The sequence below is a fragment of the Dasypus novemcinctus genome, chromosome 13 (genome assembly GCF_030445035.2).
Source record: "Dasypus novemcinctus isolate mDasNov1 chromosome 13, mDasNov1.1.hap2, whole genome shotgun sequence".
Classification (NCBI taxonomy): Eukaryota; Metazoa; Chordata; class Mammalia; order Cingulata; family Dasypodidae; genus Dasypus; species Dasypus novemcinctus.
Genome location: NC_080685.1, coordinates 89060024 through 89074024, shown reverse-complemented (window position 1 = coordinate 89074024; position 14001 = coordinate 89060024). Strand labels below are relative to the sequence as shown.

General features: G+C 46.5%; 1 protein-coding gene across 3 annotated transcripts in view; it reads right to left on the bottom strand.

The window, feature by feature from the left end:
- Positions 1 to 14001, bottom strand: part of ATP2B4 (ATPase plasma membrane Ca2+ transporting 4) — a 90276-nt gene that overhangs the window by 11985 nt on the left and 64290 nt on the right. For all 3 annotated transcript variants that reach the window (XM_004459052.5, XM_004459050.5, XM_058274992.2), the window contains exons 11-20: positions 13418 to 13659; positions 12220 to 12451; positions 11135 to 11314; positions 10282 to 10369; positions 9563 to 9669; positions 5636 to 5827; positions 4961 to 5174; positions 4180 to 4391; positions 3147 to 3254; positions 1121 to 1297 (exon numbers count right to left, since the gene is read on the bottom strand). In XM_004459052.5, the coding sequence (XP_004459109.1) occupies positions 1121 to 1297; positions 3147 to 3254; positions 4180 to 4391; positions 4961 to 5174; positions 5636 to 5827; positions 9563 to 9669; positions 10282 to 10369; positions 11135 to 11314; positions 12220 to 12451; positions 13418 to 13659 (1752 nt within the window). The remainder of the gene's footprint in view (positions 1 to 1120; positions 1298 to 3146; positions 3255 to 4179; positions 4392 to 4960; positions 5175 to 5635; positions 5828 to 9562; positions 9670 to 10281; positions 10370 to 11134; positions 11315 to 12219; positions 12452 to 13417; positions 13660 to 14001) is intronic.

Below are 14001 nucleotides of genomic sequence, written 5' to 3'. Positions count from 1 at the left end.
TTCCACTTTTCTATCAGTTGTCTTGCCCATGGGCAGACAAGTTCCTATCAGGTATTTAGTTTAGAAAAGTCATTTCACCTATTTTTCCTATGTACTAAGGAGGTGGGGTTGACTAGGGAACTTTCTAAACTATATGGAAGGTCAATTTTAGAGAAAACTTATTTCTGGGATCTCCAGCCAATCAGCAGAGAGAAATAGGCTGGCTCTCTGGAAAGTACCCTTGAGATCTTGGGTTTACAGTTTCTTGAGATGAGGAATCTCAGGGCTAACACAATAAAGGTATGTGGGGCAATAGGAGGGAAGATGATAGAATTATCAATGCCTGGAGCAGCCCATTTGCCCAGGAAAAGCTACTTACAACTGCTGCATGAAAAGTGAAAAAAACAAAGTTACTGTAGGGCTACAGGCAGAGGACTTAGAGCAGCAGGAATAGCTTCTATCCCATTTTAGAGATCACAAGAAGGGTAATGTTTTAAGAAATGATAGCTTTTTCCTTTTTGGGAAGCAAGTCTGGGCGCTGTAAAAAAAATCCTCAGGCAACAAGAGACTATTGTCATTTATACAACTTAATCAGATTCCCCACCAAGGCCTTAAAGTTCAAATGGGGAAGAAAAGAAAGGGTGGAGTTTTTTGCTTTTGTTTTTTTATAAAAAGATTATTCCAGATAATGTCTGCATTACCACAACAGCAGTTTAAGGGTGTGCTGATACATTAAGTATTGATATAGAGATAGTGTCTCATTCCTTCTTTCAGAATTGTGGGGAGAGACTCTGAACATTTCCCACCCTGGGATTAGGGCTAGTGCTTGCAAGTGCCCTTCCGTAGGCCACCCAGTGGGGGGTGGGGATGGGGGCTCAGAGTCCTCCCCAAGTTAAAGGACCATGCTGACAGTTAACGTCCCATCTCTTGAGTCCTCTGACTATTCTTCTCTCATAGAAGCCCACTCAAGATAATTCTGCCCCTGTTTGTCCTTAAGCTAGGGAGCTAGGGCTGGCCATTAGTATTGAACCTTAGGAAGGGGAGAGAGGTTGGCCACCAAGAACTGCTGTCCTCCCTCCCACCACCTCCCAAGATGGGAGGTTTGTTCTCCCAGGATGAGGACAGGCCATTATCAGGATACCTGAGTCTGGATACGGTTCAGGCCCCGGAACCAGAGGATCTGGCCTCGCCGCAGCTCCATCTCTCCATGGTCGATCTCATCTAGTCCCTCAGCCTCCTTGGTGATTTCCTCTTTGGCAGTACCATGCCCAGCCTCCTTCAGGAACTTCAGGGATTTGGTAGGTATTGCAGTGATTACCTGAGAAAGGGGAGACACCAGAATCAGGGAGAGAAGAGCTGTATCAATATACGTGGGTCGGGCCCTTGGACAGGTCATTCTTGGTCCTAACAACATTCCCACTGGGGAAGCAATGGGAAGAAGGCACTGATCCATTCAGGCAAACCTTCAACAAGTGCCAACTAGGCATCGGGTCCCAAGGAAGGCTGTCTGTATATGTGGACATAGGACAGTTTATAGTCTAGTAACCAACTAGCCATCTGCCTAGTTACATACTTCATTCCCCTCCTTCTGCTTCAGTTTTTCCTTTCCATTTTGCTCTTTTGAAGGACTGTACTGTACTGTAATTCATGGTACACAGTAAGAAGGGACAGAGACCAGGACAGGGAAAACAAGTCTGGGGAGAGGATAGTCACAATGCACGTGTATAGGCAAGGGGTCGAGTAGGGTGCTGGAAGAGAATGACTCTCTTAGTTACCATATGCAAAGTAACTTCTGTGTTATGAAATTATAGTGAAAGGATAGTAAAAGTTCTTGGGTTGGGATGAAGAAGTTGGGTGGGACAGAGTTATAGAGGAAGGGGCCACATGCACGTTATCAGAAGTCATGGGGCAGCAGGTTGGGCTTGCAATTCAAAATACATCACCCCTTGAGCTCAGTATCTGTCATCAGTATTTCTTTACAAACAAGGATCAGACAGGGCTCAGGTGGGTAAGAAGGACTGTATGGCCAGTCCAGTAGAGTCAAGTGTTTTGAAATAAGAAGAGTGTCAAAGTTCTGATTTTGGATGTTGGAAGGAGCTGCTGCAATACAGAAGGAAGGCTGTCATCTGGCATCAAGGCCACATGGCCACATGTGAGAGATTAGACCCAAGTGGCACTTCCAGAGAATAGGTGAGACAGCCAAGCTTCAATCAAGTATAGAATTGCCTTACAGACTCACTGTAAATAAAACGGAAATAGGGTGGAGGGATTCAGGTCAAGAGTTGGGATAGAAATTAATCAGGGAAGCCTTGAGGAGGTGTGAAAGAATCAACTAGCAGATCTACGGGGGAAGGCCTGCAGCCCCAAGTAGGGATCTTTGGGTCCAGTTAGAACAAAGCCTTGGTTACCCAGACGGGTACCAATGGATGATCGGCTGAGACTTGGCGTCTGCAAGGTAGAAGCATAGCCCATGGCAGAGCTGAGGACAAAGAGGGCTTGCAAAGTGGTATTAGGGAACGAATGAGGCTCCAGGTGATATTATAATCTTATGAATAGCTAACATTTACTGAGTGCTTACAAAGTACTAGACACTATTTTAAGTCTTTCCACATAGTAACTTATTTCGTGATCAACAATGACCTTGCTATTCTCAGTTGAGGAAACTAAGACACAGAATGCTTACCCAAAGTAATTAGACATGTATAAAGGAGAGCAGGGACTTAAACCAAGGCAGTTGGTTGGCCCCCGAGGCCTCTCTCTAAACTATATACTCTATTGCTTCTCTATAGAGCTTGTTAAGTACAGATTTTTCTCAAGTTGCAGAGTCAGGTGTCCAACCCATTAGAATAAAGACATACGCGTTGTAAACTCTTCTACTTGTAAGTCTCCTTAATTTCTCAGCAAAATTCTCCATTTGAGAGAAGCCGAGAGACTGGCCTGCCTCCAGGCATGGTTGAGAAGAGATCCAAAGCGTGTTAAGTGGCAGGCATCGATCATTTCACCTTGGGATCCTGTGAGATGCAAAGAACTTAAAACTTGCAGGGGTGGAGCCAGGAGGAGAGGATGAAGGTGAGGAGTTGGGAGCCTCCACGGTTGCTTGTTTACCTCATCTAGAGAGGAGGTGTGTGGCTGTGTGAAGCCATGGAGAGGGGGGTGTCAGCACTCACCTGGCCCCACAGCAGCTCTCCGATCCCGATGAAGAGACACCAAAACCACTGGGACAGGGTAAGCTTTGTACAGCTGAAGGGTTTACCTCCAAATTCCACAATGAGAATCTGTAACAGAGAAAGGGGCGGCCCACCATCAGGGAGGTGAGTACTAGGTAGGTAGCCTCCAGCCCAGGCATGGCCACACCACAGCGACTCTTTGCCCCAGGGATTCCTGGGGTGCCAGTCCTGAGTTGCTTCTCAGGGAAGGGGAGAGGAGATCTCTAGAAGGGAGGAAGGGTTGACAGACATGGACAGTCTTTTTTCAACACTCTAGTAGGGGAGAAGATGCAGTTAAATGACCATTATTAACACAAGAGCTGGGGGAGTTGGAGGCTTCTTGGGACTAAAGCCAAGAGAAGTCATAGTGATGGAGAAGAGTGAGGGTGGGGCAAACGAGAGAGAGGTTCCTGCTCAGGAGGAGGCAGGCACTCTTTTGTGACAGGTGAGCCTCTAAGCTCTGTATTCACTGCTGTTTTAGCATACCACCCCAAGTGTAAGAGGGAAGGGATCCTTTTACCACAGGGCTGCTGTGACCTTTATCCCAGGGCTCACAGGAGGAGCCTGTCAACTACAGTGAGCCAGTCCATCACTCTTCTCTCTTGGGAATTTCACACATTTTCTAAGATGAGCCATTTTAGAACAAAGGGGGAGGGGCAGGGGCTATGGAAAAGGGCTAGAAGAGAGTGACCCACCTCTTGGTCACTTTGCGTCATTTCTGTGTTTTAGAAATATAATGAAAGGATTTCTACAAGTCCTTTCACTTTTCATTTGCTATCAACATTCTGCCTTACACTGGAACAGTTGACGCAAGTGGGCTCCAATTCTGAAACAATGTGCAAATGGAAGCAAAGTGGAAACCCCAAACGTGTTTGACCCCCAGCCTCAGGCCCCATTGCTCCCTCCCTCCTCCTCCTGGGTAGGGAATCCTGGCTCCCAGCTTCTGGCCTTTATCACCCCCAATCCACTATCCCAACCCCAGCTAGAATCGCACCTGGCAGATGAATGTGCCCAGGACCACAGTGCAGAAGATGACATTGCGGAAGATGCCTGAAAAAACATTCCTCTCTCCGTGGATCTTGCGGGCGTTGATTTCATTGAAGAGCTGCATCAGCACAAAGGCGTTGAAAACAATGGTGTAGTGCTGGCTGGGTGGTGAGTGCAGAGGTGCTTTCCTCCCACTATCAATGTCAAAGAATTTCTCACCTAGTGGGCAGAAGGGAAGGGTTAGAGGATAAGTATGGTTTGAACTAGGGCGCAGGTTGAGCCAGAACACGGTATGGCCATATTGTTGCTTATGAATAGTGTCCATTCTAATTAGTCAGTCTCTGAGCTATACTGGTTGTCAAGTATTTTATAATTTACCTTTGTTCTCAAATGATCCAACTCCCTCTCAGTTTGCCCCACTGCTATTTACCTTGTGGCAGTGTGTGGTAAGATTATGTGCACTAGGGTTAGGCGGGCATAGGTTTAAATCTTATTTAAAGATTTCCTCACTATGGGACTGACGCTTCAGTTTTCCATCTATCAATAAGGTACACCAAAGCTAAGGCTGTGAGATTCTTAGCTTTAGTGTACCTCATTGTGAGAAGTATATGAAGTAACATATTGTACCATGTGCTTGGAACAGAGGAAACACTCTGTAATTGAAGCTGCTATTACCCCTAGCTTTGTGCTCTGCTTGCTCCCATGATGCCACCTTTCCCTGGGTTGTCACCTTCTGTCCCACCTTCATCTAGCACCCCACCCTGCTACCACCCCCTCCTCTGGCTCACCGGCAAAGACAAGCAAAAAGATGATAGTGAGTTGATAGACTCCATGGCCCAAGATGTTCTTCATCATGGTACGTGAGATCAGAGGCTTATTTCGACCGTAAGGGCGACGGTTCAACAGAGAATCTGTGGGGGGCTCGGTGGCCAGGGCCAATGAGGCAAAGGTGTCCATGATTAGATTAACCCACAACATCTGCACGGCTTTCAGTGGAGAATCCTGGTAGGAAGGAGAACCTGTTCTTTAGCTTTGCTCAGATAATACCCCCATCTCACTTACCAGCCCCACCTTTATCCTGGAGATGTCCTCGCTCCTGCAACCCACCTAGACTTTGAATCTGGCCCTGCCACTTACTAGCTGATAACTTTGAGAAAGTTCCTAGATCTCTTTGAGCCTCAGGTTCCTCAGCTGTAAATGGGGATAATACCTACCTTGCAAGGTTGTTTTTGAAGAATGGAGAATAAGTGCTCATCATAGTGGCTGATATAGAAATGCTAAATAAATGATCATAAATTATCATACAAGCAGATGGAGACAGTGGACGTTACAGCTAACTCCTGCACCAACACAAGTGGGGAAATCCTTTGCCCTTGCTTCTCAACAGGCACTGTCCTCCATAGCCATGTTCTTCAGCCTCTGCCTCATCCCTCCCATCTCAGCCTACCGTTTGCCCCCTTCACCTGAGTGATACAGGCTCCAGTGAAGGCCACAATCACAGCCACCACATTGACAGTGAGCTGGAACTGCAGGAACTTAGAGATGCTGTCATAGACGTTTCGTCCCCACATCACTGCCTTTACAATGCTCGTGAAGTTGTCATCTGTTAGGATGATGTCTGATGCCTCCTTGGCAACATCTGTGCCGGCAATTCCCTGAGGTAAGAAGGGAGTAGAAAAACAGTGAGGAACTGGATAGAGCAGTGTTGATCCACAGTTCTGAGCCCAGACTCCCATTTCCTGACCGCCAGGAAGCTTCCGCACCAGGCATAACCACTAGAGGGCACCCTAGCCACACGCATACTCTAAGACAAACCTACTGTATTGAGTTCTCTTCTTTCCCCACCCCAAAGATGAGGGGAAAATGAGTCACTGTCAGGCTATGGAAAAGAAGGCGGGGGCCTGCTCCCACCCCCTTACTCCTGAACCCAGTCATCTTTGATATCCCTCCACCCTCCTCTGCTACTCCTGCTACCTTGGAAACCAACTGAAAGGTAGGGCACTAATACTGTCTATTCTGTCTCCAAATTCTTAAATTTCTTTTATCACTCTCAGTGTCTCATGTAAGTACTTGTCTCTTCCATACTCTTTAAGTAACTTTTGTTCTAGGAAGGATAGTCTGGCAGCACAGTTCAGGTGTCTTATTCTTGTTCAATATCCTGTCACTGGGGAGCCACTAAAGGTTTCAAAACAGATGTTAACGGTTGAAAGGCTTTAGCCTGGCAGGCAGTGCCCTCAACAAGTGAATCCTGATTATTTTCCAACTTGCTTTTATATAACCTTTCTACTTAAACTTCCTGGTTTATTCACAAACCCCTGAATCTCTTACTTACTTGGAGAATCTAGAGTTCTACTCACACCATTTTCCCAAGCCTGGAACATTTGCTTTTCTCATTTCTTTAAATGCTACTGATCTTTGAGGTCCCATCCCATTAACCACTACTTATTCTGCACAGTCGGCCCTGACACCCCCAACCCATACTTGCCTTCCACATCGTCAGACTTCTGCAGAGGAACTTATTTTTTAATTTGGCTTGAACCAGTAGATTACCTTTACCTAGTAGTATTATTTTCCTATCCAGATTGCAATAAACGAATATCAGTTAGACTATAAATTTAGTTTCCCTACCAAAAAGTTCCCTAATTCATCCACACAATGCCATACCACGTACGGTAAAAAGAAAATTGGACATGGGACTCTCTCTCTCTATACTAAATCATGGAATAATCTCCAGGTTATGTTGTCAAGTGAAAAAGCAAGGTGGAAAAAAAGAGTGTATAGTATGGTATCACTTATCTAAGGGAGAGCGATATAACACATTTGATTATGTTTTAAGGAAGCAGATTGAAGGATAAGCCAAAAACTAAGGAAAAAAGCCACCTGTGGGATTAAGAGGGAGGCAATAGGGTGGAGACAACAGCGATAGAAACTGGATTTTTATGAATAGCCCTTGTTTTGTATATTTTAGTTTAGAGTCATGTAACTATTTTATGTGAATATAAAATATAATTAAATTAAAAAGCAATCCCTAAAATTAAAAGCAACATGGTACAAATGAACTGGTATATCCAGTTGGTGACATAACCACATGAAGAAAAAATGTTTCAAATGATTTTACAACATAGTAATTTGATGGTACACTCTTGGTAGAATATACACAGACTAGAAAAACTACTGGAAAAAAACTTAATTCTAAATTGAATTGGAAAAATCGAAATAAGTTCACAACGTAGTTCATCTTTATAACCAACAAAAAAGAGACATAATTCCTAGTTTTGTCCTCTGAAAAGGCCTAGAAACAATGTACTCTGTAGAGCAAGGAATGCCCTAGTGCTCAACTTGTGTTCTCACTAAAATGGAGGAGGACTCCTTTGAGAAATGGGTGATTCCAGATCTATGACAAAAAGTATATGTGATGACTCTAGACATTTCATCATGCAAGAAATGAAGAAAGCTATTAGACACGCAGGGCTGTGTCAAAGGGCTCTGCAGTCTTGAAGAGGCCTCTACTGGCTGAAGATAGGACAGTCTGAGCACCAAAACAGTAAGTGCAATGGTTTGAAACACATCCTGTATAATACTTAAATCCATACGTTGGCAATGATATTTATGCTCAAGTTAGTAAATAATTAGAATATCATCATTTTGCAGCTCCTGATGAAATAAGGGATCTAGAATCTTTTGGCTTTTAGAAATAACTGCAAGTTTATAGGAAATCCAAGACACAAGAATATGCTCAAGGACACTGCAAGGATGCAATCAGCAAAATCCATACTGTGGGATACACTATACAACAAACAACCCAATTTCTTCAAAATGTAATCGCAACAGGAAAGGAAATCTAAGAGGGATTTTGCGGAAAGGAGTTATCGTAGCAGGCCTGAGACTGCTATCCTTAGAAAGGCCTGCTTGTGGGCTGGGCCTGTGGCTGGCACTTGAACACGTGCCTCTCAGAGTGCTCCCGGACAACTGCTAGCTGATAAGGGGAGTTCACGCTGCCGTGGCTATTTCTGCAAGCAACATGGTTTATGCAGAACTCCTGCCTTCCTTCTGGGAGTCTGGAATTTTGGTCTGTGCCTATGTAGACCAGCCCAATAAAACCTTTGGGTGCCAAGTTTCTAGTGGGTTTGCTTGGACAGAAATATCACACTCACACACATGTTGCTGCCTTTTTTTCTTCTTCTTTTGCTGGAGGAAGAGTGTGAGCTCTCAGGGGAAGGACAGAGCATAAGGGAGCCTCACATGGACTCTTCCACACTCTGCCTGGGTCTTCTTCCCTAGTGAGCTGACTCTGTATGATGACCAGGTGACTGTAATAAATCTTAGTTGTAATCTATGCTTAGTCCTGAGTCCTTCAAGTTGGGACCTCCAACACAGTGGCGACAGGGGTGGGATTTGCTAGAACAATCCCAACTCACTGAGGCCTGGCAACAGTGCTATTTGGGAAAAAGAGGGGTAGGGATCATGTGGTCCTGGTGCCTGGCTCACTATGGAATTACCCACGGTATGAAACAGTAGCTGAGCTGCTGTCTGTGGTGAGAGGTAGAAGTTAGCCATAAAATTTGAAAACGATGGATCCAGCCCTGGCTTATTTGCCATGCTGGCTAAAAAGAGGAAAAGAAGAGCAAAATTTCCGTAATATATTCACACAGTGCCAAGCTATGTGCTGTGTGAACTGAAAGCAGACACAGGTTTAGTGAGCAGAACTCAGACTCAGGGACTGGTAGCTTTACGGCCCTGGTCTGTGGGGCCCTAAATTTTGAAAACATGGATGCTGGCTGGGCCATCAGGGTCACACACACACACCCACTGGAAAGGGCTTGTTCTCTGATGGGATCATCTGAGGGAAAAAAAAGATTCCTGCAATACATCCCAGACCTACTGAATCAAGGTATCCCAATGACCAAATGTCAAGCCTTGGAATATGTGCTTTTTTTTTTTTTTTAAAAGGAGGTACCAGGGATTGAACCCAGGATCTCATACATGGGAAGCAGGCGTTCAATCACTTGAGCTACATGCACTCCCTGGGAATATGATTTTAAATGAGCTCACCAAGTGATTCTGATACTCATGGCCTCACAAGTGAGAAGCAGAATGTTGAACAGTGCTGGCCACACAGTCACAGTCCATATGGAACATGAATTTGCCTATAGTTTGCCTAAGCAGCCAATTTTGTCACGTTCTTGGCCAAGTTTAATTGGGCCTTGCTTCCTTCACTTAATGATTTCCCTGCCTATGTCATCAATTCTTCAGATTTGATATGTCCCCCGTTATGCAAATATATTACTGGCAAGGTAAGTAGAAGAGGCGATTAGAGAAGAGAACACAAGGTGGAATGGGAAGGTGCAGGAGGAGACTCTCAGAGAGAGTCACTGTGCTGAGCTGCTTACCATGGCAAAACCAACGTCCGCTTTCTTCAGAGCTGGTCCATCATTTGTACCATCACCAGTGACAGCCACTACCTGCCGCTGTTCCCCCACAGTGCTGTCAATGATTCCTGGGAAATACAGACACACACACCACAGTAAGCCCACATGTGCCACCTGAGGTCATTGGGCAAGCACTATGCTCCCCACCAAAAGGGCTTTTTAGGTCCCTCTCCCCCACCCCTGTAATCTACCCCCTGTAAATGGTTTTATAGATAGTGCTCTGGGCTAAGATAGTTTGTCCTTGTCAGATACCCAGGCTGGTGCCATAAGGCAGCTACTATGGAGTGGAAAACGTTAGATGCATCTGACGGCAGAGAGACCTGGGGTTCTAACTGTACTCCTTCCACTTGCCGGTTGGGCAATTTGGTAAGTTACTTATCTTCGCAGCCTGGAGCTTCTTTGTTTATGAAATAGGAATAGTTTCACCTGCCCTGCCTAGTTCACAGAACTATTGGCAAACAAAATATGGTAATATTTTTAAAAAGCAACAACTTTATCATGTCTTACACTCAGGAGAACTCAGATGTATACTAAAGTGTCTATGATCTCCCCTGGAGCCGGGGAGCTCTCCCAGAGCCTCCCTATTCAGCACAGGAGAGCTCCTTTGGCTGATGGCCCTTCGGTGTCCTCACCCGTCTGCCTTCATCTATCCCAGGCACCTGCTCAGGAGCTGACCTCACCTTTCACCAGTGTGTGCTTGTCGGTAGGGGAAGATCGCGCCAGGACTCGAAGCTTGGGCCAGACCTTGTCCAGTTTTTCTTGCTCTACCTGCCAACACCAGACCACACCTGGATCAGTCAAGCTCAGAACAGCCATCCAGGAAAATCTTACTTCTGCACACACTCCAAGCTCCTGGGAGATGTGGTACTCCACAGTCCATGGGGAAGCATTTTCCTGGTCTCCAGTGCACAGGAAATGCAGCCTCAATCTCCAAGGGTGGATTCATTGATGGTGACCATACAGGCCTTGTTTGTCTTCTTTTCCTCCCAATCCCCTCTCTGGCAATCAACCCCATTTCTCAGACCCTTGGCAGGAGGCAGGCTGGGGTTGATTGTTGGTTCAGATAGCTCAAATGGTGCCTTTGATTTCTAAGGAGATCATGAAGCTTTGCTCTATTCCACACACAGTCCATGATATATTACAAACCTGTGCCACTGTCAGTCACAAGGGCAGTGACATAAGGAGGGGGCGAGGTAGAAGGAAATAGGTACAATATCATACTGTGACTGAAAAACAGGAAAAATGTGAAAACTTAGTGTCACTGTCTCAAAGGATGCCTTGTGAATGAAGATAATGAGAAGAGAGAAAATACTCCAATTTTACCACCCGAGTAGCTTTGATAGAAAGGTAGAAAGGAAAGTTGCACCATAAATAGCTTTTAGTTTATAAACCACCCACCCACCTTCTCCCACATGCCCCAGATGCCTCTCACCAGAACCTGTCCTTCCCTGGTCAAAAGGGGCCTTGGTGAGAAAAACAAACAAACAGAAAACAAAAAAGGGGGTCCTGGTTACCCCTTCCCCCAGGACCCACCTCGCCCTTCTCGTTGCGGATGAGTCGGTTAAATTCTTTGCCTTCTAAGCACAGGAAGTCATCCCCAGGGGTCAGGATGCCACATTTGGTGGCGATGGCCCGGGCGGTGTTTATGTTGTCACCTGTCACCATTCTGACAGTAATGCCAGCTCTTTTGCATTTGGCAATAGCATCTGGTACCTGTGGACAGGGAAAGAAAGAGGGAGGAAGGAGGTGGGGGTGTTGGTGCCTGGTGAACTGTCCCTGTTCAGCTGTCCGTTCACTGTGCACAGGAGACAGGCATCCTAGAGGCAGTGCCATGGGAAGGGGTAAGTCTGGTCATTTTCCTACTGCTTAGTGCCACCTCACTTCTGTCCATCCCACAATACTCACATTTGAATTTGCCTTATTGTACCATGAGTTGAAGAGGATATTTACTTTGGGATCCAGGTATGGAAGCTTCCTTTCCCACTTACTATCCCAACTCCTCACTAAGCCATGCATGGCCTTTTGAGATGTAGCCATTGCCTTCCTTTCTAGCACAAGCTTTAGCTATTCTCCACCTACCCAGTTCATGCTCCAACTGTATCACTTATTTGTAGTTTCCCAAGTGCAAGGCACCCTCTCATGCCTCTTGGCATTGACAGTTGAAAGTCTATCCATCTGAACTTCTTGGAGGCATGGACTTTTTCAACCCCCTCATGTCTAGAATAGTGCTCATTTCACAGGAGGTGCCCAAAACAAATTGATCAAAAGAAAATGGCCGAAGATGAAGTTGATGTGCTGGTTAATCCAGCTTCCTGACTCTTCCAAAACACCAAATAAAAAGCCCAATAAAAGCTATGCTTTTCACCATTCAGACAGCATTAACCCTAGGAATACCACCTTCTATTAGTTCAGTACTCCACAGCAGATCTGTGAAGATGGGAGCACAGAAACACCTATCCCTGTAGGGGAGAAGCAGTTGCATAATTGCCTGGGGTCACAGCTGGAAACGGCACAGGAATCTGGTCTATGATTCCTGGGAGGCTTTCCATTAGGCCCCACTGGACCTGGGCCTGGGCTAGGGAAAGCCCTTCCAGCCTGTCTCCAAGCCAGAGCCTCACCTCTGGGCGCACGGGGTCCTCAATGCCCACCACCGCGATGCAGGTCAATTCGGTGAGGATTTCAGCCTCATTGTCCCACACGGGCTCTGCGTCACTGAATTCCCGGTATGCGATGCAAATTGTCCGGAGTCCCTCACAGGCCATGGGCTCAATGACAGTGCGCACCATCTCGTCTCGGTCCTTACTCCTGAATGGCACTGCTTCGCCTTTCTTGTCCAGGATTCGATTACACCTGGGGAGGCACAGACTCAGAAAGCAGCACCCCTCCCATTCAGGATGGCTCCATAGCCCTCGACAGGCCTTTGGCCCACTTCGCATTACTTCTAGAGATACTGCTCCAGGGCCAGCTCTCTCCCCTCTTCACCACCCAGCTGAGCTCCTCTGTCCATGGAGGGGAGGCCCGGAGATGGAGCTTGTGCTTCTCCCACGCCATCTACTCCTACCCATACATGAATGCAATGCCAAGAGTCATTTGTGAATCGCCTACTCTTTTGAACTTCTCAAAGGTAGAGCAACTTGTTTTATCCCTAGTGCCTAGAATAGTGGTCAGTGCACTGGAAGTGCTCAACAGAGATGTGTTGATGGAGAGAAGGTGGCTGAAGCCAAGCTGGGCCACTGGTGAATTCAGCCAGACTGGCCCTACAGGCAAGTAGGGTCAGCTTTTAATGACCTGTGGGTTGTCTGGTCATTTTAAGTTATGCAATTTCTCTGATATGAGAATTGAGAATGGGAGGGAGAAGGGAATGCAAAACTAACATTTCTAGTACTTACCATGTACATGGAACCATTTAATCATTACAGTAACTCTGTGAGATAGATGGGTGTTGCTAGTTCTGCTTGCAGATTAGGAAACAGAGGCTTGGATTGCCTGGGTCTAGATCCTGGCTGTGCCACAATGAGCTGTATAACCTCGAGCAACTTATTTACCTTCCCTGTAGCTCTGTTTTCTCATCTGTAAAGAGCCATAACAACAGTACCTACATCCCCGAGTTGTTGGGAGGATGAAATAGAGTAAGCCATATAAAGCACTTAAGAACAACGCTTGGCCTGAGAAACTGCTCAAATATTAGTTGCTGTGGTGGCACTTGGCAGGGAAGGCACACTTATCATTCAGATGGGTTCAGCATGCGACGTGCCACCCGGACCTTCCCAGGAGGGTCTTCAAGGGGAGGAGAGGAGGAAGGAAGGGGCTGCTCACTTGCGCAACATTATCTCAGAGGCGCCCTTGCTGTACATGCGGAAGCCGCCATCGGGCCCCCTGATGACCGTGCTCATGGACTTGCGCACCGAGTTGAAGGTGTACACCTTGTAGAGCTTCTCCTCGGGCACCTCGCTGCGCACCGCCTGGTAATCCTGTTTCAGGTCCGTGACGAAGCCCAGCAGAGCGCACTCGGTCTTGTTGCCCACCTGCCGAGGCAGGCCCCCCTCCTTCTCGGGAGGCTGAGGGAAACACACATGGCAAGATCGAATGAGATACCTCAGCCAGGGAGAGGACAGGGAGAACAGGGCCCCCTTACAAAACTTTCACACATGCCCCCAGAGCCCCTGGGGGGGGGGGGGGGTGGCATTTGTTTTCTCAAGGGTAGAAAGAGAGTGATCAGAGGTGACCTTGGTTCCTGAGCCATCCAGGACCTATAGCTTTTTTTTGTTTTGTTTTGTTTATCTCAGTGGTGGTATCCCAGTCTATGTGGACTTTATTTTAACAACCTCTTTTAATTTCTGGAAGGTGAGACTTTCCATCTAATAAGCCCAACTCTGCTACCAGTGCGAGGATCCTCCTTG